This window comes from Phoxinus phoxinus (assembly GCF_949152265.1).
Source record: "Phoxinus phoxinus genome assembly, chromosome: 18".
Taxonomy (NCBI): Eukaryota; Metazoa; Chordata; class Actinopteri; order Cypriniformes; family Leuciscidae; genus Phoxinus; species Phoxinus phoxinus.
Genome location: NC_136893.1, coordinates 23,360,868 through 23,387,505, shown reverse-complemented (window position 1 = coordinate 23,387,505; position 26,638 = coordinate 23,360,868). Strand labels below are relative to the sequence as shown.

The 26,638-nt window shown below is 41.7% G+C and overlaps 1 protein-coding gene across 1 annotated transcript in view; it reads left to right on the top strand.

The window, feature by feature from the left end:
- Positions 1-798: 798 nt before the first annotated feature.
- The window catches only part of pkp1a (plakophilin 1a), a 36,835-nt gene continuing 10,995 nt past the window's right edge, over positions 799-26,638 (top strand). Inside the window, exons 1-10 of the mRNA XM_079587475.1 lie at positions 799-1,109; positions 3,680-3,792; positions 9,814-10,091; positions 10,547-10,691; positions 17,982-18,189; positions 18,417-18,585; positions 21,674-21,791; positions 22,253-22,411; positions 23,466-23,630; positions 24,932-25,085. Of these exons, the coding sequence (XP_079443601.1) occupies positions 953-1,109; positions 3,680-3,792; positions 9,814-10,091; positions 10,547-10,691; positions 17,982-18,189; positions 18,417-18,585; positions 21,674-21,791; positions 22,253-22,411; positions 23,466-23,630; positions 24,932-25,085 (1,666 nt within the window). The 5' untranslated portion in view covers positions 799-952. The remainder of the gene's footprint in view (positions 1,110-3,679; positions 3,793-9,813; positions 10,092-10,546; positions 10,692-17,981; positions 18,190-18,416; positions 18,586-21,673; positions 21,792-22,252; positions 22,412-23,465; positions 23,631-24,931; positions 25,086-26,638) is intronic.

The window sequence follows — 26,638 nt, the reverse complement described above, 5'->3', positions numbered from 1 at the left end:
AAGGCCTTGCGCTCCGCAAAAATATAGATACAGTCAAACCAAAATGTATTCAGACAGCTTCCACATTTCTCACATTATCACAGTTTATTTGCTATATTTAGAAAATGGTAATAAAATATGACAAGAACTCAGAGTTATCAAATCAGTTGATATTTCACTGGTTTTGGTCATCCTTCTGTCTCACAAATGAATTATGTTGAATATCTGTCAGCTGTTAAATTTAACTACACAATTAGATAATACCAGTTTAGCTCCATCAATTAAAAAGCAATGCTACATTTTGTTCAGTCTGTGGTGTAAAAATGTTGCATTAGCAATTAAAGAAAAATAACTCATAAGCAAAAAATGCCAGTCAAAGTGTCCGAATACGTTTTGGCCCCAAATTTGTATACATTTGATTTTAGTCACTGTATGAAGAATTTTGGGGTTTGCTATAATATGTCACAGTTTACTTAATTTTTCTATCCTCACTTACATAAATGAACTATGTACCCACAAGTAAAAAAAATAATATTACAAATATATCTGGTGTCTGCATAATTTTTGGTTTGAAGATAGATAGATAGATAGATAGATAGATAGATAGATAGATAGATAGATAGATAGATAGATAGATAGATAGATAGATAGATAGATAGATAGATAGATAGATAGATAGATAGATAGATGTGATGCGTGTGAACCGTCTATGGTGTGAACTACAGTTGTGCTATTAACAGGGTTACAGATGATTGACAGGTTAAAAAAGTGAATGTTGGTCTGTGATTGGCCCGCGGCTCGACACCTCCAGGTGGGCGTGGCCCAGGTGTGGTTGTTCCCCACAGAAGTGCTCGAATCCTCTGTCAGTCTAAGCAGCCGTTCAGGAGTCCGTGTTGTCGGAAGACAGACAGCCTGTCGGGCACCGAGCAGAAGCACCGAAGCAGCGAAGACTGCCGAACCGATTCGCTCGGCTATGGACAACGAGCGAGCTATGAATACCGAGGACACGTCGCTGGTCCTGCCGTCTGACAAAAACAGTCACAAGGGACAGCAGCGCGTGCTGGAGCAGGTGAAAACCATCAAGAGAAGCAAGTCGAAGATGGCCAAGAGTGCCTCCCTGTCGCCGACATGTAAGTGTGCTGTGCTGTTTATTTGCACAAATGCATAAAGAAAGCCAATAAGACAAGATGAAACAAAGATTTGTGAGCTTTGTTTCTTATTTTAAACGTATAAACTTTAATAATCTTCACTAGCCAACCTGCATGTTTGTTTGGCAGTATCGCACTGTAGCCTACTGTACATATAACCTATCCAGTGTGTTTGACTAGACAAAATGTATAGTTATCTCAACTTTGAGCAGATCTAAAAAAAAAAAAAAAAAAAAAAACGGCCCATGCAAAAAGAAACAAGATATGAGTTTCTTTTACCGGATAAAAACATTTTTTCATAAGCAAGTTGAAGCAGGTCTTTGAGGCAAAGCTGCTGTCATTTGTAATTCATTTCACAAACACAATTCTTTGACAGGGGTGTGTCTCAAAATCTTCTGAGATAGAAGCCTATACAGCCTACTGTAGTTCTGGGTCTGATGCCCATAGGCACATTTTGCCCAAAATGCAGCAGTATGTCGTACTGTAACATTACATAGGCTATTAGTTCTTACAAGGAATATTTACCGTGAAATCACATCCAGGTCATTGTCTCTTAACAAATTACTGCAAAAATAACCCCTTCATGTATTGTGGGATAGTAGTGTGTTTGTTCTAGTTGACTGGAAGCATATAAGCAACGTATAAAGTACGTTCAAAGAATATACTTAACTCGATGTAATGTTTTCAGACACTTATTGCATGTCATTTACAATTAAATGAAAATGCATTTTAGTTTAGATTTATAGGCTATTAAATGCATTTAGTCAGAATTTAGTTCACCTTTATATGTCATATAATAATTACTTCTATTGAAACATGGTTAATGTTATTGCTGAATGTACTGAGCAATTATGGTAAACTAAAATGTACTTTAACTCAATTTCTATTGAAACTTGTATGCATTTACATATAATTGTAGTTACACAATTAAAGTTGCCGTTTAGTACTTTTCAAATGCCATCAAATTTCACACTACAGATAAAAATCCAATCTGTTAGTCAAGTGTACTTCCATAAAGCTTGACAGAATATTATTAAGCGTAATAATTTACAATGTACTTTAAAGTAAAACATTCTATTTGCAATTAAACCCTTTTTCACAAGGGTTTACATATTAAAACATGCAAGCACATAATTTATGCGTGCTACAGTGCATGCTGGGAACGTAAGCCTCATAGTAGTCTGATGTGGACTTTGCACTGTTACAGTTAATCTGAGATTAGAGGTTACTGTAACTTCTGACACGATAGTCATTCTGTGTCTGTGTGTCACAGTGTATGTAGTTGTTGTACATCTTAGAACTGCAACTGTAAAAGTTGCTGAAAGCACAGCGGCCATTAGCCAAGGATATAAGGTAACGTCACACGATGTCCAAAATGCTGTCTACATAGACATCTTAAGTTACTTAGTTCAATAGGCTTTGAAGCACAGACATAATATTGTGATCCACCCAGTGTTTACATGTGACGCACTGTCTAGAGCAGACGTTCATTCTTTTGCTTTTAATATCTCAAGGATTTGTGCTTTTTTGATAAGAGACCGCATGTGTTCAATCCCGTTGTAGACTCTTTTTTTTAATTGTGTTTTTGGTAACATTATAATAACTTTCACTAACAAGTCATCAACAAACATTTCTAGTGTATATATGTGAATTTTTTTATTTATTTTTTTTATATTTTGTGAACCTTTAAAAAGTGAACCTTTTTGCATCAAGATTTTTAATTGTATTAATATAGTAACACTTTACAGTAAGGTCCCATTTGTAAACATTGGTTAACTACATTAGTCAACATGAACTAACAATTATATACTTATTCAATGTTCATTTCAACGTTTACAAAAACATAATTATTAAAATTAAAAGTTGTTTAAATCTGTTAATATTATTGTATAACTAAACTAAAACAAAATAAGTTTTTTTTATAACTAATGTTAAAAAATGGTTAGTTAATGCATTAACTAATGTTAACTAATGTGACCTTAATGTAAAATGTTATAAATAATATTTCAGAGAAAAGTGTGCATTTAAAGTGGTCACCATTTTTTTTTTATGTTTTCACATATATTTAATTATCCCTTCATGTAACAAAATAACATGTAGTATCTCAATTAATATGTAGTCATACAACTACATGTACACTTTAAAATACACTTGGATGTTTCAGTCATTTCAACTTAAATTACATTAAACTGACTTTAAAAATTAGTTGAGTCTTAAGAACTTAAAAAAAGTTGAAAATGGCTAAACTTATCGTGATGAGTTATAGCAATGTAAAAACATGTTTTTCAGTGTATAGTTATGCAAGAATTAGAAAGTTAGTTTAAAATAGTTTTAGATGGAGCTTAGCATGTCACACTATTACACTATTGTGAATTTTGTTAATGAAAGTTATAATAAAGGGTTAGTACAAATAATATGATAAACTATTCTCTCAAATTATAGTATATGTGACACTTTTGAAATGTATTTTTTGTTCAAATAAATGTTGTACATGTTTAACTGCGAGCATTTGCTGAAGTTTCCGTGTTGTGATTTGTTTGCACCGTCTGTAGCGCCGGCATCAGCGACGGAGTTCAGTGAGCCTAAATTCCAGTTCTCTCCTGGAAAACTGAACGGCACATCCTTCAAATCCAGCGTATCCAGCATGACGGCAAGCCAGAGAGCGGTAAAGACTTCACACACTAAAACGGCATGATTTACTGTGTATATACTGTACCGCTTGACAGCAGTGATTTATGATCGTTGCCTATTTAAAGTTGCATTGACACAGATATGGTTTATAGAGGGTTGTGCATATTTTCCCAACGGACATCTCTGCTCCTGCATGAAACCTCATCAACTTGTCAAATTGACTTAGTAGTATATGACTAAATTAGTTTAAAATCGTTTTGTCAGATGGATTATTATAAAAAAATTATATATATTTGATGAAGTAGTGGTTTTGGCAGTTTTTGATGCATATAGTGTGATTTAATAAAACAATGTTGTAGATTATTAGCTTTAAATTAATAAAAATGCAAATAAACAATTTATTAGTCATCACTTTTATTTATATAGCGCTTTGCACAATGTTGTTTCAATTTGAAACAATAGTACAATTGTTTCAAAGCAGCTTTACAGTGTTGACAGGAAAATAATGCATGTCTGTTCTGTGTTTATTCAGGTTCATTATAACAATCATTAATTATTAAATTAGTTAATTTCATCTATAAAGCAGTTCTGCAGAAAATGATGTCATCGTTCAGCTCAAGTCTGTTCTCATTCAACAGCGTCAGCACAGTCAGATCAATAATATTGCTGAATATTAAATATTAACAGAGCTTTGCTTGCATAACATTTTCAAGATTTTTGAACGCCGTTGTTGTCACAAAATCAAGTACTGTATAGATGTCCCGCTCTTTTTGTCCCCATAATGTTGGGTTTACCAGGACAGACACGCACTCGCACGCAGACACATGCGCGCACACGCACTCACTCACTCACTCACTCACTCACTCACTCACTCACTCACTCACTCACTCACTCACTCACTCACTCACTCACTCACAGACACATGCACACACACAAACACGCACAGACACTCACTCACACACAGACAAGCACATACACACACACACACACACACACACACACAGTCACACATACACACATATACTATATATATATTATATATACACATGCATATACACATGCACTATTGTAACCATTCTATTGTGGAAAAATATTAAAAAGTATATATTATTTTAATTTTAAACTTTATTAACTAAATGAATTGTGTCAGGACCAATATATTACAATAATGACAATGTAAAAAAAAAAACATGATTCATGATGAAGAGTTGCATACAAACTAGTAAAACATCCAGATATATCACAGTAATGAGAATAAGATTTGCTTTGCATTATAGTTTGCATTATACTCTGGCATATTGACAGAAATGTTTATTAATATGCACTGTGCCTGTTATAAATAAATGAATAAATAAAATAAATAGTAATGATAAATTGTTCGCTTGATTGCACGCCATGAAAATAAGTTCACTCTGAAAAACATAATGTATTAGTACTAATAAAACAGACTTTTTAATTTTTATTCATGCTATATTTAGTTTTTTCTTTTCTTTTCATTGTTGGTTGTAACTAATACGACACAAGCACGATCAACTTATATCTGTGATATTCACACTTTTAGCATTGTCTTTAATTTTCAGTAGATGATTCACACCGAGAGTTTGTGGAGTAGCACACTCGGATCTCAGCAGTCTCCTGTGTTGTTCACTTGAAAGAGGTTATTAAAATAATAAGGCCGGTGGAAGAGTTTTGTTCCCTGTGTGTGTATTCTTAATCCAAGAGTGTTTTGTTTATGCGGAAACTTTACGGTGCGATGCCTGATAATGTGCTGTCGCTCTGTGCTTGGCACTTGACGTTGCCCTATAGGAAAGGAGGGTTTCTATGTTTTATTACACTCCATTGTTCTGCACGAAACGGCAGCTTCAAAAAAGAGATGATCATTTATTATTGCAGGATACAAGATACAATCTGAACCAGGGCCGTTTATTATGACTTCATAGCATTTTGTAGTTTAACTTTGATCAGACCGGCTGTTGTTTCTTCCCAGATAAGAGTGGTAGGAATGGTGTCAGGGTTTTCAGTTTATGGGGCTGTTTACATGTTTTGCCTGTTCATTTTCACTGTTCATTTAACAGCGTTTTGGGGGCAGAAACGGGTTTCAAAGTGCAAGTTATTGAAAATTATACCATTATCATCTGTGTAAACTACAAAAACGTGATCTTGTGAAAATGGTGACGTCATGCACGTGTATTGTTCAGGCTATAGGTGCGTAGTGTTTCTTTACAAAGTGACACCGCCATCTACTGGCCTGGCATGAATAGTGCAGCGTTTAATCGTTTTCACGAGTCCGTGTAAACTGGGATCGTTTTGACAATGTTGTAGTCTGAGACTAAAAGTTTTTAGTACATTGTTGTCGTGTAAACGTACACTACGATGCCCACATATTGAATACATTTATATTGAAATTTGGAAGCATAAAATGTTTTTGTCTTTGTTTCAAAGACATCAAAAAGCCATTTGCAGTTGTGCAAAATATTCCTTTTTCGTATTGCCTGAAAAACCACATTACGCAAGCGTAAAAACTTTTTTGCGATATATGAGTTTTTTCTAAACTGACGCGGCTACAGACTCAAAAGTTTGTTGTGAAATGGATTTGTGCATTTACGATAAATGTGTCATAACTTCTTATAAACTTTCCTTCATACACTGTAAAAAAAAATCTGTTAAATTTTACGGTAAAATACTGGCAGCTGTGGTTACCAGAAATTTACCGTATAAAATACGGTAGCAACATTTTAGGTTTTACAGACTTAACTTAAAATTTAATGTTAATTTACTGACCTATTGAAGTATTAATATATGTTTTGTACCAATGTAATACCCTGACAACCACCAATCACAGCAGTGATGAGAGTCACATGATCAATCAAAGCTCATCACAAGCAGCTCTTCCACTAGACAGTTAATACTAATATATAGAAGCTGCACATTATCATTCACACAAACATTAAACACCATCATGGTAACACACATGAAATTTTAAAAATACAATAAACATTAATTTAACAGCAATAAATGTAACATAAAACCCTAATGTACGTAACTATGTTTCTTCAAAGTTTTCTTATTTTTTTTCTAATCAGTTATTTCAACAAAAATACATCAAATGTGAAGTGTCACGCAGGGAATTGTGGGAATGTCAATTCATGTTTTTTCACTGTAAATTATACAATGAGTTGTTCTTTTTCACTTTCAAAAACTGTAAATTTAATGATATTTTACAGTAAAATTACATTAAATGTACCATTAGATCTATCACCGTTATTTAACCGTATATAGTAAGGAAACTCTCTGTTAACCAATTAACAGTTTTTGGACACATTTCTAAATACTTAGGTCACTTTTTCAAAACTCTTCACACAGTGAGCACAACAGCAGTGTACACGTTTACATACTCTTTTCAAAACTCTTAAACTTAAGTTCAAAACCTAACATAATACAAAACTGAATATGACAGCAAGTTGCTACATTAATACCATATTGAAATAAATTCTGAATCTACAAAAGGAAATTCTATACAAACTAGATGTAGCTGATTCTGTTACTTTCAATTTTTTTTCAATAAAGCAATGACTCATTCACTTTTAGATTGTACAAAAAGTTAGCAATTGTAAAAAAAAAACTGTAGGAATAATTTTGTACAGTAATGTAAACATGGATAATGTAATATACTGAATGATAAACAGAGTGTCATTATTCATTTCTGTAGACATTTTACTAAAGACCATATTGTGTAATGCTCCTGCTGTTAGTGTGTTTTAGGTTGTTGTTTTATGAGTGACAATGTGTGTTTGTAGGTTGACAAAACTTTGCTAGTGTTCAGGAAGAATGAATTGACTGACTTTGAAGAATTACTTCTTTTTTTTATATATAGCTTTAGTGCATTTGGATGCAAAATTAACTGCTGTGCCAAGTTGGTTGGGAGAACTGTGTGAAGAGTTTTGAAAGTATTGAGAAATGTGTCCTAGCGATTGTAAAAACCTGTCATCAGATTTTATATTCCAGCTGCATCATGTAAAAAAAATGTCATGATTACTCTAAGCCAGTTAAGCTCATATTCAGATTTCTAGATATTCAAATAAGATAACTGGCATAAACCTACAGTATATTAATCTGAGTTCTTTGTCATGTGAACACAAGCTAAATTGCCCTTTTCTGTGCCATGTAATACTTTTTTTTAAAAGTTCTTTATGTAACAATGATGTTCATGTAAACAAGGTAATTGAAGAGCAATTTTATTGTGCCCTTTATGTTTCATCTAGAGTATGTTTTGTTCTGTCTTGTCCAGGATATTGGAAATGTAAATCGTAAATTTGAGGGTTAAAGTTAATGATTTAGCTAAGTTTCTCTTTAGCTGAGGGATGTTAGTGTGCCGTTGCCAATGAAACACAATACGCCAGGGATATGAAACGTGTGTATGGTCAAATTAACAGTAAATCATTGATTTTACATTACCTAATTCAAACATGAAAAATGCAGTTACCAAAGCTGCTCTTGCCAGTCCTCAGAGCTTCAATAACCAAGAGCAGGTCATCGAGCAATTCATATTTGATTATGAATCGGGACATCAAAAATGAAATATTTCAGGCTAAAAATTGGAGCAGGACTTTGCAAATATGAATACCAAGCAATTGCGAGTCCTTTCAGCGAGTCAGGACTCTTACTGGACGAGCCTTTAAACAGACTACTTGTGTACTGGATCCTACCACCTTTGCTATTAATCGTAATCATTTTTATTCCCATGTTGATACCTCTGATTTTTCAGCAGTGTGACAGCCTTTTGGATTATTTGCCTTTTCAAGATTTGGATTACAAGTCCCTTCTAACTAGGCAGGATCTCTATTTCCAGCTCTTTATGTGCAAACTGAATAAGGCTCTTGGAGCCGGAGTTGGGTCCTGAAAAACTGCGTCCTGGAATTAACCCCTATTCTTCATTCTCTCTTCCTTCAATCTCTCTGTACTTCTACAATACCTGTCAAATCTGGAAATCATCCATTGTTATTCCTCTCCCCCAAAAAACTCAGTCAATCAAAGTTAAATCACTACTAGGCCTGTATCGTAAACCCCTATCATAATGAAATGTTAAAAAAGATCAAAAGTGGCTTGTCTATTGCACTGTTTAGTACATCTGGATACCGCTGGAAATTTTGTCAGAACTCATTTTATTGACTCAAATTCAGCGTCATCAGGTAATAATAAGGAAACTACAGTGTCTGCAAGTTCCATCATCACCAATACATAGGATAGGATTTATAATATTCTTTCTAATAGAGCGCAAGTGGTAAAGGTGGACAATGCATTATCGCCAACCATTATGCTCAATACTGGCGCCCCCCAGGGGTGTGTATTTGGCCCATTTCTTTATATTCTCTATACTAATAACTGTCAGAGTCCATTTACCACTACTCATGACTTTTAATATGCAGATGGTACAGACTACAGACATTATTGCACTGCTTAATAAGGACAATTACTTTTTTTTTTTTTGGACTATCAACGTTCCATAGCATTTTCTAGTATGTGGTGTGATATCTTTCTCCAGCTTCATATTTCAAAGACTAAGGAACTAGTTTTTAGCTCCTCCAAAATACAGAACCCTTCGTCCAGTATTATCATTAGTGAAGAGATGGTTGAAAGGGTGGAGCATTTCAATTATCTCGGGATTACATTGGATCAACTTCTAGGTGTTTACAAGTGCGGTCAACAGAGATTTACAGTTATTTCTAAACTTAGACATTTGTCTGTACAGCCTTTTCGTCTTCTTTTGTATTGCAGTATTATTGAGCCAGTTCTTACGTATGGTTTCATTTGTTTCTTTCGTACGCTAACAGTTACCAATAAGAACAAACTCTTGAAGATAATTGAGAAAAAACACAAGCTTAACATTTCTAGTTAAAACATTTGGTCGCAGAAACTAAGGGACGAGTCATAATTATTTTCTGATTGAGCTCAAGTTGAATAAACATAAATATTGATAATAAATAGTATTTAATCGTATTACTGTTTTTTCTTAGTCTATTAGCACTTTATTCATCATTGCTTTTTATTTGCCCAGACTCTCCGCAGCTTGTCTTTGCGCAGCACTGTGAGAAGACAGACCCAGAGGGAGTCTCAGAAGAGCTGGAATATGAAGTCTCAATCCAATGGGATGGTAGGTGGCAGAAATAACCAGACGTCCACGGAGAGGTCTTCTACTGTGCATTATAACCACACAAGTATACAATCGCTGATCAGCGCCAGCCGATCACAGTCCATTAACATCAAGCCTTCCTCCAGCCAATCACAGACAGTCAACAAAATCACCTTGGCCAGGAGCAAATCAGAAGGATCGGGGTGAGCGTGCAAGAAATTTAGTTTGGCAAAAACAAGAACTAGAGTATGTACTAAAACTACTATGCAAAAGCACATTAGGTGCTTGATAGAAATATTTCATAATATATTTTGGTAACTGTTTGATTAAAGCCTTTATGCATACCTTTAAGGTGAATTTTAATGTATTATAACTGTAGTTACAAATATTCATGAGACCATACAATGCGTTATAAGGCGCATTATAAGGTTAACAGTACTAGGCACTGTAAAGTCTACAATCTTCTTATCTCGCATCCTCTGTATGCTAGTGTGCACCTAAGAAATAACTTGTGGCAATATTCCGATATTATCGTTTCGATACGATATTTCTCCTTTTTCTTCTAGAGAGAAAGAGAAAAAAAAATTTTTTGTCAACAACAAAAAAAAAAGTTAACTTTCATTTTGTGTCTCTTACATATTTCAAAACCATGGTTCAGTGCGAATGGTGCCACTGGAGACATGCCTGATATCACTCTGGAGGAAGCAGTGAAATATCTGAAACTCTCGGATGAGAGCTATCAGCTGTGTGGAGCTTCATTCATACAACACCAAACCTTCACAGAAGAGAGCGCCAAAGAAGAGGTCAGGACACTGCTGCATGTGCCAAGCTTTTAGTCAGAATTAAATGATTGGTTAATTTGTCAGTTAATGTGTTGATTATTCTGATAAAATGTTAAGATCTATGTATCTGTCTGTCTGTCTGTCTGTCTGTCTGTCTGTCTGTCTGTCTGTCTGTCTGTCTGTCTGTCTGATCGGCCACAACATTTTAGGAGCGGATGAACAGTCAGTTTTTGAATTTCATGTGTTCGAAGCAGGAAAATTGTGCAAGCCAAAAGATCTGAGTTACTTTGACAAGGGCCAAAATGATGATGGCTAGACAAACTGGTTCAAAGCATCTCCAAAATGGCAAGTCTTGTGTGGTGTTCCCGGTTAGCAGTGGTTAGTACTTATCAAAAGTGGTGCAAGGAATGACAACCAGTAAACTGGTGTCAAGGTCATGGTTGCCCAAGGCTCATTGATGCATGTGGGGAGTGAAGGCTAGCCCATCTGGTCTGATCACACAGAGCTACTGTAGCTCATATTGATGAAAAACGTAACCATTGTGCATCCTTATGGACATTTTCATCTTTTTCATTGTTTTGTTTTTTGATCATTTTGCCTGTGTTAATGCCGACTGTATACATTTTGGCACAGGTGTGTATTTTTATTGGAATTTTACTATTTCAATTCAATTCAATTCAAATTTATTTGTATAGCGCTTTTCACAATACATAATGTTTCAAAACAGCTTTACAGAAAATGTATTTCAGAAATGTACATACAAAAATACAGTTCCCTATCAGTCGGTCACTACTACGTAGGTCGTGACCGACCAATAGGAATCTCGCTAGAGAGCCGATCTACTTCGAGTGAAACTAAACGAGCCAATACACATTGGCGTGCAATCATTTGCATCAGCTGCGCAGCCTCGCAGCGCGGGTATATAACGAGCAGCTGGTGATTGCACTGTAGCTTTTTGCTTCGGAGCCAACCGATGCTGTTTAATCTATCTAATATTGAGTGATCAAACAACGAGCAAGCTCTTCAGGAAGATCTCTCGTGTCTGGTGCGGGCGATACAGCGCGGCAGTGGGGTCGACTTTCTTTTCTCTTTTGTTTTTGTGTTTCTGAGCAAAACAAAAAAGCTGTTTTCACAGCTGGTAACGGTGCGCCAAGAGCGTTAAATAGCCGTTCTTACGGCTGGTAAGACCGCCGTGAAGAGAGACAGCGCACGACAGGTTGCACATTTCTGTCTGTGTCCGCTGCGACCGTTCCCCTGCGTGCTTCAGTACCAAGAAGAGCATTCACCTGAAAGAGCTTACATGGGTGTGAGTTGCGTCTTTCTAAAGATGACATTCTAACATTCTGACTGGGAAACATGTGAGACTGTGTTCGTGGGTGGTTCATGTTTTCGCACGGGAACATGACCACGTCGGCACGCCGGTTGACTCTGCTTTCTCCGGAAAGCTTGAGTCCCCTCTGTTGTTGGCCAGCCGCTGCTTGTGTGTGAAAGCACAGCTGCAGGTCTGCTCGACACTCTGGGACACCAGCGTGTCGTGTGCCGTCGAGCTGCCGGGCTGCAGCGCGGGTTGTCACGGCGACCCAGCGCTCGCTCGGCGCTCTAGGTGCGCGGTCCCCATGTCTATTCTCCGTTGTAGCGCCCTCCCTGGTGGCCACCAGGAGAGGTCTACTTCAGTAGAATAGCTTGGGTGATCCTGAGAGCTGAGGGCTTCTCCTTCGGGGAACCAACCCCCTAGGGCCCCTCCCTCTCTAGCGCATCACAAGCTGTGCAGTTTCTGGATGAGATTGCTGGTCCAGAGAAAAATGGAGGAACCTAGCGTTTCATTCAAGGCTCCAGCTGAGGGCAGATGTCGATTTCTACATCGGAGAGAGGGGCTGGTTCGTTCTGGAAATGAGGATGATGTTAAGTTCCCACTGTAATAGTGTGTGTGCTTATGCTGAATCAGATTCAGAGCGGACAGCCATGCTTTCCCGGGTCTTTCTCGGACGTGCATTGAAAACTTAACAGTATGGAGCTATATTGGTGCCAAAAATATGGAACGCCAAAAGTGCCAAATTCTGCATAAAGTTTTCACCTCTCTCACTACCCTCGATAGTGGGCTGGCCGTGCCTCTGGCAGGCCACCTCTACCCTGCATGCGAGGCCAAGGCACTCTTATTGCACGAGGGTAGTTCTGAGCCGGGGTTGAGCTGCGCTTGTCGACTGACCGTGTTCAAGTCACAGTGCTGGCCCTCGATCAGACGATGTCCACCTTGGTGGTCCAGAAGCCCCCCTGGCTGTCCTTGTAGAGGTGTGAGAGCTTGTCAAAGTACGCTTTCTCGATGCTCCATCTCATAAGGTGGCCTTTTCAGCGACACTGTTGAGAACTGGCCCAGCAGTTCTCCACAGTCAGCAGCAGACTGAAGCGCTTCCCCTGATGTACCACCAGAGTACCTCGTGGGCTGCCCCTCAGTCTACTCGTCGACAAGGGTGTCACCCCCTGCAAAAAAGAGAGAACTCCGGCACAGCCTGCTCTACTGTGTCCGCTGCAGGAGGATGACACCACCCGTCTCAACCACTGTTTAAGTGGTCGTTGAAACAATCACTGGAGACGGGTGACCCGGAGATGGGTGGAGCTGCTCTCTCCCAGTAGAGGGCTGGGAAACTAATCTTTTGAGTCAAAATTCTGTTCCACCACTGGAGTCACAGTGGTTCCCAAGTTCTCAAAAAAAAAAAAAAAAGAGCAGATCCTCTATCTCTGGGTCTGAAGAGGGTCTGGAGAGTAGTGGGAGGAGAAAATCCTCACCACCCTCATCCGCCTCTTCTGTCGCCAGCGGGCAGCGCAGTGTGTGGTTCGAGAACGCAACCAAGCCGCCTCCTGCACCTCCTGCCTCGTGGAACCAGGTAAGTGCTGCACAGCACACTTAGACCACGCTACGGACCGCCTCCACAAGAGAGCCTCCCGGGCCGCGTCCCTGTGTTCCACCTCGCTGCCCCACTCCGGGTACGCCTACGGTCCCTTTGGTCCCGCTTGTACGGTCTCTGCGAGCCTGGTTAGCGCTCCCCAGTCCGTCTCGCTGGCTCATTCGGACCATCAGGCTCGGCTATGCGATTCAGTTCGCCCGGCATCCCCCAAGTTTCGGGCCATCCACTCCACTACAGTGAGAGCAGCCGATGCCCATGTCTTGAGTGCGGAGATCGCAGTCCTACTGGCGAAGGACGCGATAGAGCCGGTCCCTCCAGCCGATATGAGGTCAGGACACTACAGTCCCTACTTCATTGTACCCAAGAAAGGTGGTGGGTTACGACCGATCTTGGATCTGCGAGTTTTGAATCGGAGCCTCCACAAGCTACCGTTCAAAATGCTCACGCAGAGACGCATTTTCAGATGCATCCGTCCCCAAGATTGGTTTGCAGCGATCGACCTGAAGGACGCGTACTTTCATGTCTCGATTCTTCCTCAACACAGGCCGTTTCTGCGCTTTGCGTTCGAGGGTCGAGCATACCAGTACAAGGTCCTGCCCTTCGGGCTGTCCCTGTCTCCCCGTGTCTTCACGAAAGTCACGGAGGTGGCCCTTGTTCCCATGAGAGAACAGGGCGTTCGCCTCCTCAACTATCTCGACGACTGGCTCATACTAGCACACTCTCGAGATCAGTTATGCGAACACAGGGACCTCGTGCTCAGGCACCTCAGCCAGTTGGGCCTTCAGGTCAACTGGGAAAAGAGCAAACTCACCCCTGTGCAGAGGATCTCTTTTCTCGGTATGGAGTTGGATTCGGTCGCACAGACAGCGCGCCTCACAGAGCAGCGCGCCCAGTCGGTGCTGAACTGCTTGAACATGTTCAAAGGCAGGACGGCGGTCCCACTGAAACTTTTTCAGAAGCTCCTGGGGCATATGGCAGCGGCAGCAGCGGTAACCCCGCTCGGACTGCTACATATGAGACCGCTACAGGACAGAGACGTGCTGGTCCGTACGGACAACACAGCGACCGTTGCGTACATCAACCGACAAGGTGGTCTACGCTCCCGTCGCATGTCACAACTTGCCCGCCATCTCCTCCTCTGGAGTCAGAAGCATCTGAGGTCGCTTCGAGCCATGTATGTCCCCGGTGTGCTCAACCGTGTGGCCGACGAGCTATCACGAGCTGTGCTCCCGGGAGAATGGCAACTCCACCCCCAGGCGGTTCAGCTGATTTGGAGAGAGTTCGGGGAGGCTCAGGTAGACCTGTTTGCCTCCTCAGAAACCACCCACTGCCAGCTGTTTTACTCCCTGACCGAGGGAACACTCGGCACGGGTGCACTGGCACACAGCTGGCCTCGGGGCCTCCGCAAATATGCGTTCCCCCAGTGAGCCTACTTGCACAGACCTTGTGCAAAGTCAGGGAGGACGAGGAGCAGGTCCTTCTGGTGGCTCCCTATTGGCCCACCCGGACTTGGTTCCCAGAACTCATGCTTCTCGTGACAGTCCCTCCCTGGCCCATTCCTCTGAGGAAGGATCTTCTGACTCAGAGACGGGGCACCCTGTGGCACCCGCGTCCAGACCTCTGGAAACTCCATGTCTGGTCCCTGGACGGGATGCGGAGGTTCTAGGTGACTTACCCCCAGAGGTACTTAACACCATCACTTCTGCAAGGGCACCGTCCACGAGACGTGTGTACGCCTTGAAGTGGAACCTGTTCGTCGAGTGGTGCTCTTCTCGCTGAGAAGACCCCCGAAGATGTTCGATAGGGTCCGTGCTTTCCTTCTTGCAGCAAGGGTTGGAGCGAAGGCTGTCTCCCTCCACCCTCAAAGTACATGCTGCCGCTATTTCAGCTTATCACGACCACATGGATGGCAAAACAGTTGGGGAGCACGACCTGGTCGTCAGGTTCCTTAGGGGGGCGAGACGATGAAATCCAAACCTCGACCCCCCCTCCATACCCTCTTGGGACCTTTCCCTGGTGCTTCGAGCACTCCAGGATGCTCCCTTTGAGCCATTGCAATCAGCAGGCTTAAAGCTTCTCTCCATGAAGACTTTGCTGCTGGTTGCACTGGCCTCTGTCAAGAGGGTAGGGGACCTGCAGGCATTTTCGGTCGACGAATCGTGCCTAGAGTTCGGGCCGGGTGACAACCATGTTGTACTGAGACCCCGGCCTGGCTATGTGCCCAAGGTTCCTACCACTCCCTTCAGGGACCAGGTAGTGAACCTGCAAGCGCTGCCCCTGGAGGAGGCAGACCCAGCCCTGGCTTTGCTCTGTCCCGTTCGCGCTCTGCGTATGTACGTGGACAGAACTCAAAGCGTCAGGACCTCAGACCAGCTCTTTGTCTGTTACGGAGGCCAGCAGAAGGGAAGGCTGTCTCCAAGCAGAGGATGGCCCACTGGATAGTGGATGCCATCACCTTGGCTTACCAAGCTCAAGGCGTGCCCTGCCCGCTTAGGTTGCATGCACACTCCACGAGAGGTGTTGCATCCTCCTGGGCGCTGGCACGTGGCTCCTCGCTAACAGATATCTGTAGAGCTGCGGGCTGGGCGACACCTAACACGTTCGCTAGATACTATAGCCTACGTGTAGAGCCGGTCTCCTCCCGTGTTCTCACCCTAGACGGGTAGAAGCACTGAGAGGCCCGGCTCTGTCGGCTTGCTGCACCCTACTGTGCACCCTTATTCTCCAGTGTGAAAAACCTGTGAGTCCTCCAAACACCCTCGGTCCGGACATGGCGGAGCGTCCGGTGCCAGGCCTGTATCCGCTGAATCCTTGAGAACCGGATATAGGCTGGGTCCCATATGTGTGACCCTACGGGGATCCCATATGTGTATATTCTCCACGGCTGCTCCTAAACGGAAGCCCGTGTCTTTCCCTTGGGCTAAGTCACCCATTACTCATATGCTGTACAACCCTCGGGTTAGTCCATATGTTATCTCCACTTAACTCCTTGAGAATGTGGCTTCCGCAGCGTTCCCCTCCTTCAGTTCGGGCACGCTTTCCCAGTGTTAATCTCACTGTATGGGTTATCACGGAACAACAGTGACAGGTTCACTCTGTGTAAGCCGCCTCCTATCGTCCTTCCAGGCAAGAAGGTGTAGAGGCTTGCACAGGGCGCTGGATGGGGTGCAGCAGCTGTGGCGCTTTGGTAGGGATTCCTATTGGTCAGTCACGACCTACGTAGTAGTGACCGAATGATAGGGAACGTCTCGGTTACGTATGTAACCCTTGTTCCCTGAAGGAGGGAACGGAGACGTAGGTCCCGTCGCCACATCTGCTGCCGCTCGCCGGGGCAGCCAGCTTATCGGCTTGGCTCCTCAGCAAAAAACTACAGTGCAATCACCAGCTGCTCGTTATATACCCGCGCTGCGAGGCTGCGCAGCTGATGCAAATGATTGCACGCCAATGTGTATTGGCTCGTTTAGTTTCACTCGAAGTAGATCGGCTCTCTAGCGAGATTCCTATTGGTCGGTCACGACCTACGTCTCCGTTCCCTCCTTCAGGGAACGAGGGTTACATACGTAACCGAGACGTTAGTTAATCATAAATTTAGGGCATAACATATCGCCGGCGTTGGGTCGTCTCTTCACAGGCGTCGAGTCGTCTCATCACAGGCGTTGGGGCATCTGAAGTCTCCATGAGAGGCTGGATACATAACTGGAGCTGGCGAACTATTTGAGTTATCTCGGCACAGACGACACCGGTTTGGTGCGATTTACATGAGTGAGTGGGGAGTGACGTCACTGCCCCGAATTATATTTGTTATTTCTAAAGGAGGGGATATAGTTACAATGTAAATTTTAACGGCACAAATCGGCACAAACTAAGCACAAACGAATGACACAGTTTTTGTGCAATTTAGACGAAATGGGGTGGAGAGTGATGTCACAGCTCCCGAAATAAATGTGTTATATCCTCGAAAGGAAAATAGATACAATGTTTTTTTTAACGGCACAAACCGAGCACAAACGAATAGCAACGGTTTGGAGCGATTTGAACGACATGGGGTGGAAAGTGACGTAACACAACCAAAAAAATTATGATCAATATCTCAAACACCAAACCAGCACAAACATTCGTTTTTGCGGCACAAATCAGCACAAACGCAGTACAAACCAATGGCATAGTTTTGGAGATTATTTCGTTTTATGGGGTAAATACCACAGGACACCTTCTTGTAGAGTCCATGCTTCGACATTTCAGAGCTGTTTTGGCAGCAAGAGGGAGATCTACATGATATTAGACAGGTGGTTTTAATGTTGTGGCTGATCAGTGTATATCTGTCTATCCATCTGTCTGTCTTAAATATACTTAAGAAAAAAAATATTTAAATAATGTACTAATAAGTGTTGTTTGGTGTCACTAAAAGGTTTGGCGGTTGTCAGGGGTTCCTTATCTGATTGGTTTGCTGAAAAGTGACAATTTACACGTGCAACAGACAGCCGCCTCTGCACTGCGCAACGCAGTTTTTAAATGCGAAAATAACAAGGAGGAGGTGGAAAAATGCGATGGACTAGAAGTCATTCTGACGTTGCTCAGAAACAGCAGTGTAGCAGAAACCCAGAAACAACTCACTGGTAAGACATGCCATTCTCACTCGACTCCTTCCTATTTGAATGTGTCATGTGTCATTTTTTGTTGTATGACCTCATCACATTGCATGTTAATGGTGTCCTTTATAGTTAACATGAAAGAAAGTGATACAAGTTGGTTTTGTGTTTTGATATTAATGTGTTTATCGAAAGCTATTTAAAAAGAACAATGTGAAGGATACAGCGTGACCCTTTGGTTCGGATCTGTTCAGGTTTGTTGTGGAATCTGTCATCGTCTGAGAAGTTGAAGCCAGGGCTGATCATACACGCCCTGCCCCAGCTTACAGAAAGCATTGTGGTGCCATACAACGTTTGGACCGACAGCAACACCGACAAAGACATTGACCCCGAGGTCTTCTACAACACTACCGGCTGTTTGAGGTGAGAGTTGGGCTGTCCGAGTCCTCTAGAGAAACTGACTGTTGAGTCCAAGAGCATGTGATATCCGAACAGATGATGAATAGAATAATATTTCAAGCGTTTTAAAGTGCCTCTATTATGCTATTTTAAAGGTTGCTATTTTTGTTTTGGGGGTTTTCTACAATAGGTTTAGATGCATTTAAGTAAAAAAAATACATATATGTTCTCATAATATACATTCCAGCATCACCTCTTTTCTCAGTGTTTAAAACGGTTTGATAAAGGATTCGGTCTCTCTAAACCCTTCCTTTCCGCGAGCCTGACCTGCTCTGATTGGTCACACGGAACAGTCTGTTGTGATTGGTCTACTCTGCTCTGATTGGTCAGATGCGGGGCTTGACGCTAACGTTTCTCAGAAGGAGCGCATGTGGTCCTAAGTTGAAAAATTTAGGAGCACAGTAAGATATTTAAGGGCGCAATGGAAATTTTCTACTTTTTCCTTAATAAAGGGATATGATGAGACATTTATAAGCAAAATTATATCATTCATTTGAATGCAAAAAGCAAAACAGTATTTAAAAGTATGGTTCAAGTTTAAGAAAATTAAGTTTAGGCTTTTATTCACATATATAAACATTCATAAACTCACATCAGTTGTGGTAAACGGAACCAATGAGGTTCATTCTCATGTTACGCAGCACGTTTGAGCTTTTGATCATGTTCGCTCACCAATGTTTATATTAATAAAAGCCTAAATTAAATCTGTTCATAATATAAAGTGATCGTGTCTCTTCAGAACATTTGGATTAAACTGCTCAAACATATGGATTAGTTTTACAATCTCTTTATGAACTTTTTGAAGTGTCAAAGTGTCAGTTGCGTAACTGCCTATGGAGGGACAGAAAACTCTCAGATTTCATCAAAAAGATCTTCATTTGTGTTGAATGAAAAATTAATGAGTCTTACGTGTTGCCTTGATAAAGTTCAGACCATAAAGCCTACACACAATGTCCACTTCTTTTATGGAGGCATTTCTGTTTTCAGATTCAGTGACTTGTTCTTGTCGAGGACAAACTGAAATCTACACCAATCCTCTAGCACAATCATAGTCTGCCAACACTCGATGAGATATACGATTCAGATTTGTGACCAGTGATGAGCCTCATAGAGGGATCTAAAGGAATGGGCCTTATAGAGGGCCAAACCCTATCTTATATGCTATGAAGAACTGTAGTTTGAGTTCAACCAGGACCAGACAGACGTCAGGCCTTCTAGTTGTAGTAAATTGTGCTTAGACACTTATTTATATAGAAAGAACCCTTGCTTGTAAAGCGGGAACTTCTACGTTATAAAACCTCATAAATGTGGACGGTGAGGCCCATCCTACCGCCGCACAGATATCGTCAATTGGTATTCCACTCGACCATGCCCAAGACAAGGCTATGCCTCTCGTGGAATGAGCTCTGACCCCAAAGATCTGGAGGACAGCCATGGTGTGAAACGCCCAAGCAGCTTGGCCAGCGGAGGCGTAGGCTCGGCCAGCGAGAGCTGAAGTAGTGCGGCAAGGTTTAAACTTTGTTAGCTCTTCGTGTACCTCTGAAAAGAAAGGAGCAGGTCTGCTGAGGGGCCTGTCGGTGCCCCTGCAGGAACCATTCGTCCAGCCTGCTTCGCGTGGGTTTCTCGGGTGAGGACCACTCAAACCCCGAGGTCTTTGGTGGCCTTTGTCAGCACCTGGAGAAGCTCTCAGTCGAGGCTGTCTCCCCCCACGCCGGTGCTGGCTTGTGTTGAGGGTGCGGGGTCGGTCATGGAGCCTGTCCACCCCTCGCATTCACATGCAGCAAGGGAAAGGCTGTCATCTTTCTCTTCCTCCTCATCTGGTTTCCCAAAGGAAACAAGACTGGCTGCTAGCTGATAGGGGTGCTGGTCCGCCTGTGTGAACAGGACCGGCGAGGGGGTTTCTCTGGGTGAGAGCGAGGCACGCGGGGACTGGGCCGGGGTGGGCTCGCTCGCATCTGTCCGCTCTGGCATCCTCTGTCCGCGGCGCTTCTGCCTGCGCGGCCCGAGGGAATAAAGGGAGAGAAAAGAGAAAGCGGGAGGCGCTGGGTCGTCGTCGGCGAAGCTGGCCAGTCGAGCCCGCAGGGTGGAGAGTGCCATCTCATCGCACTCCAGGCAGCCGCCCTTAGAGAGTGCAGCCTCAGCATGGTCGCGGCCCAGACAGGAAGCGCACAAGATGTGACGATCCGCGCCGAAGAGAGGGCCTCTGCACAAGGCGCAGGTGTCTCGAGGCATTTGAAACAACGCCTTGAAATGTTGCTCTTTTAGATAGTGAGTCGCAGCAGTGAACACGCTTGGTTAGGAAAAGGATATATGCACGCTGGATGGCACAGCAGAACAGCGGACTGAAGGCGGTGTCCAGTCGAGACCAGGCGTCCTCAGAGCTGCTTAGCAGGTGGCTTGTTCCGCTGAATGCTTTTCGATGGTGAAGTCTTTTCAAAACCGGAGGTCAGCGAAGTGGAACTTGCTGAATGAGATTAAATCTGAATTCTATGGCTAAAATGGGGACTTATATAGCCATAAGCCACGCCCATTCTGGCGGGCTCTGATGCACCCTGGGCGCGAAGCGACCTGATTGGTTTGTGCGTCTTAGCCGCCTCGCCAAAGGTTATGTGCAGTTGCCGTAGCACAGCCAATGAGGCTCAGCTATATGTCTGCTGTGCAGCTGCACTGCGTTTAAATGTGGCTTCAATATGCTTGAGAAAAGTTTTCCCATAGCGTAAGCTACTTGCGCAATACGAGAGACCTCTCGAAAGGGAACACTAAACCACCTGCAGTTGGTTTCATCTGTCTTAAAATTAATCTGTGCTAATCCACATTCCTCAGAGCTGCCGTGTTGTGCCATGCATGTTTTCATACCAACATTGTATAATTAATTATCTAACCTCGCTCCTTATCAGAGGCATATCACAAGATGTTTACTTACTTGGGTTGGACAGAGAACTGTGACACCACAGACTGGCACACATATAACCAAGTGTGTTGTTTGTTTTCTAAGGATAATTTGGAAAAGTAATGTCTGTTTTAATGCTAAGTTTTGGTTGTGCTCTCACAGAAACCTCAGCTGCGCCAGTGATAATGAGAGGATATCTATGAGGAACCGCACGGGACTTATCGACTCTCTCATTACTTATGTTCAGACTCAGGTGGACAAAGGAGAGCCAGATGATAAGGTTATCATGCTTTCATTTTTTTCTGCATGACTTGCAAGCTCTTACTCTACATGGAAAAATATGTGGACACCAAAAACAATGTCCCAAAGTTGGAAGCACAAGGTTCTTGTAAATGTATTCATTTTAGAGGTTAAACACATTTTTAAGTCATGTTAAGTTTTATGTTTTACGTCATGTTTTCATACTAAAATAAATTATACTAAAAGGCCTTTTACTATCAATCTATCAATCAATCAGATGATTGAAGGAATGTAATAAAGTACAATAAAGCTAAGTTTTTATCATGTTGAAAATCTATAGGCCTTTTTTTTTGCGCATCAAATATGATACAGCAGGCTTTGTAGGGTCAAGCATATTCATAGAATTTTAACTTCAACCAGAATACTCCAGAATATTGCCAAAAATGTAGTGCAACAAGCTAAAATTGACCTGGTTCTCTGTTTATGTGATGCGGGGAGCAGTCAGTGGAAAACTGTGTCTGCATACTCCATAACCTGAGCTACCAGCTGGAGAAAGAAGCTCCTGATCAATTCAAAGAGTTCTCTGTCCCTGGCGCGAGCACAACTGAGAACAAAAACAAAAAGAGCATCCTCACCCCCAAGAGAACAAAGACTCAAAAGGTACAAGCTGTTCCTGATGAAACATTTAACATGCAGTATGTTTTAAATGCTCGTTATGGGATGCTGACTGAACTTTAAGGATTAGGGTCCCACTTTATATTAAGTGGCTTTAAGTACTATGTACTTGCATTGGAAATTAATAATTTGATACAATGGACTTATTGTGTACATGCGTGTTTTTACATTGTACTTATATTTTTAAAATACCTGCATGTAATTACAGCGGTAATTAATGTATGTAATTACATTTGTAATTACACTTTTGACTCTTCCCTTACACCTTAACCCACCCTTAAACTTAACCATACCACCACACCTGTCCCTAACCTTACCCGTATCACACCGCTATAGCAGCAAAAGTGTTTTACAATAAAACATGAACACAATAAGTACATTATACTTATTTTTCGATGCAAGTACATACTTAAAGCCACTTAATATAAAGTGGGACCAGGATTGGTCCGCCCTAAAATGAAAAAAATTACATTCCAAATGCATATGACTTTCTGTATAAAACAAAAGGAGAAATATTAGGCTTCTGGTACTTTCAAGATTTGTAAAGTCACAGAAGAAACAGACTAAAATTTATGTTTTGGGTGAACTAGTCCTCCAACCAGCAATTCTTTCTGGTCATTGCCATAGATATGCAGGTACACTAAAAAAAAAAAAAAACCTCTTTGGTTGAACATGATTCAATCATGGACAGTGGTTCCACATGATTGAATTAAGTAATATGGACACAATTGAATCAAGTTGTTTGGACACAAGCGATTAAAGTTTATTTGGACACGACTGAATCAAGTTATTTGGACACGACTGAATCAAGTTGTTTGGACGTGTCTAATTTTAATTGAGTTTACTCACTTCGCTTAAGTTCATCCAACATGAAGTATTTGAGTTGATATAACATCACTGTCCATGATTGAATCATGTTCAGCCAAAGAGTTATTGTTTTGTGTGTGGAAGTGACCCAAACAACACTAACTAACCTGAACCAGGTTGTTAAGCGCTTAAAAGGTGTATTTAATAGATTCACACTCCTTTTTGTAATTAGGTCAGCTTCTCAGCCATGGAGGTGGAAAATCCTAAAGGAGTGAATTGGTTGTACCACGAGAAGTCCCTGGAGCTGTACCTGTCTCTGCTGCGCTTCGGTCAGAAAGAAGCCGTTCTGGAGGCGTGCTGTGGAGCTCTGCAGAACCTCACAGCTTCAAAGAGCCCTGTATGTGCTGATACTCGGAGTACAGTTGACATTGAACTTGACACGGTCCCAGCAGAGTAAATTCAGAGACCATAAAAAGTGTTAAATATCTGAAAGGGTATAAGAAATATAATTTTAAGAAATTTGGGGACAAAAAACAGTAATCGCAATATGGCTTGTTGTGATTATTAAACTTCAAAAGGCTATGATTTAAAGGTGCTGTATGTAACTTTTTCACTCTACTAAAGCATACAAATACCATAATGTTTGCAGATATTTAGGAGTTCACATACTCGCTTCTCTGAAAAACACTTCTACAGCCAGTTATTTTACTTTGAAATTTTGTTTTTGTTTTGGTCTGTGTGACTCCACCCACTGCCAGTTCACCCAATAGTAATTCGACACCCCTGGATGCCAGTTGGCAGGAAACACCGCGTATTGGAGCCAGTAAACAAACTGGGTCAGAGATCGCAGATTCCACACAACCGAAAAAGCCTCGGTATCCATCTAAAAATCTCTATGAACGAGAGCATATTAAAATGCAGATAAATCTTTTTGTTTTTGTCAACCTGTATAATTTGAGCTGTAAATGTTTAAATCTTAGTTTTACAGCAGTCATTTTATACTAGAGACTGAACACGTAATACGCATGTGCATGACATCATCGTCTTCAGAGATTAGTGTTTTTGTTGTTTACATGGAGACCGTTTTCAAAACCTTGCACTTTGAAACCCGTTTTCAAAAGTTTTCAGGCACCTAAAACGCTGTTGTCGTGTAAACGAACGGCCAAAACGCATACACAGTTTTATGTTTTTTATTTGAAAATGGTGTCTTGTAAACAGCCCCTTAAACTGTTGTAAATCTTGAATGCTTTGGAGCGCACTGACTCAAGTTTGGTCTCTTTTTAAAGACACTTGGCAGATTATTGTTTAAAAAAGTGAATTTAAAAAAAAGTTATGAAAAATGCACAAAAATAGTATTTTCAATTTGTATATGAAATATACTTTCCAAAACACGTGTCACTCTAAAACTGTGAGAAAATCAAAGCCATATATCTAAACAGTTGTGTTCCAAATTTAGCTCGATATCTAAATAAGAAAGAGCCGTCAGTGTAGTACCAGAAGTCTCCACTAGATGAAATTAGTTTCCCATTCGTTATGTCACCATAGATAGTACCGTACCCTGCCCATATGGTGTTCATTGTATTTGTGCAGGTCATAAAAAGGATATTAAAAAGCCTTAGATTTGATTTTAAAACCCCTGCAAATGCTCTGCTTGAGGAAAAGCAGTTCAACTTATATTTTGATTGGACCTTTGCACAGGTGTCCACTCTGATGAGTCAAACCATCATAGAGAAGCTGCACGGCTTGCCTGTCATTTCCCCTCTGCTGATTTCTGCAAACCTGGGCCTACAGAAGGCTGCCATGTCCTTAGTGGGCAACATGTCCCGGGTGGCATCTCTACGGGGTACTATGGGTAAGAGTCTTTTTTTCACACTTACGCACTACTAAATCATTTTGTGTTGCACCATTATACTTATATTTTCGGAAGCCTCCGAGTAAGGGTTAATGCCCGACGAGGTGTCCATTGTCGGGCATCCTCCGCTGCGCGTCGGCCGGTTTACACCTCGCCGTCGTCCATTAAAACCTGACAATGGACACCTCGAAGGGCATTAACCCGCTTATACCATGGTCATTATACATTAGTTTATACAACAATTAGTTTATATTTTAATTAGTTTTACAATCGAAATCTAAAGTTACAAGTTACAAACAATAACTTGGTTTCCTTGGTTACGCCTGACAGTTTATTTAGGTGTCCTCTATCACTTTTTAACGGACACCCTGCAGCCAATCAGAATCGAGTATTCACCCAGACCATGGTATAACTAGAAGTAATGGTAGGAATTAAACGGCAGACTCACTGATCTGCATCAATAAGCTCTTGTTTTACCCGACAGACTTCAATCTATTAGACATAAATTATATTTCTGACATTTACACTCGCTTACATTTTACACGCTTTCATGACGTAAAACCACTTTGACTGTCGGGTAGAAGTTCTGAAAACTAAAATCACAAATGGGACAACCTACGTACACGTGGACTTGACACGCACACGCGTTGGCCATTGTAAGTCCACATGACCGCAAGTGCACATGAAGTGTTGCCATTTGGGACAGGGCCATTTCTGGCATTTCAACACAACTTCTGCTCACGTATTTCAAGGCTGCTATTGGATCATTGAGGGTATATGTCATATTATGCGACTACTTATTACTTTACGGAGAGTTTGACCTACTCGCTATGTTCTGCCTTAAGAAACAAATGGTGCAAGCGAATAAAGTACAGTTAGCGTGTGTTCACACTTGTAGTTCAGTTCGCTCGATTCATTTGGTTTAGACTAAAAATGGTCCGCTTAGCATTTTAACACTGAACCTTAAGATACTCAACCTAAAGGCATAGGGATATGTTCACAACCTGATTGGTCGGCTTTTATTTCACAACGGAACTTGTTGAACATCCAAACCCCCCAATGCTGTTTGCTGGGATAAATGCGTGACATATGATGGTATTTTGACCAGTTGAGAGCTTGCGAAGCTGTTGAAAATGAGTCAAAACAGCGTCAGGAATCCATCCGCCACACACACAAACACAGATCTGCTGCGAGGAGATGCGGTTCTGATGCCTGTACCGAACTGTGATGAGCAACATCGCGACTATTTTTTGGTTTGTTTAGATGTCTTTGGTCCATGTTGCGTTCAAATTTCATTCAAGACTCATCTTTTCAGCGGTCTCAGTCCGTTTGTTTGGTGCGCACCAGGGTTCAGATGGCAGCGTTCACACTCGAAATGAACCAGAGTTCGTTTTAATCGAACCAAACTTGCCATGTGTGAACACACCCAGCTAGTAGTTACTAAGCTTCTGTTGTGGACTTTACATTCCAATTTAAGTAGGAACTGACGAATGTCTGGTAAAACCCCACCCTGAAACTCTGAGCAAAAGTTGTAAGAGTCCTGCAAGTGCGTA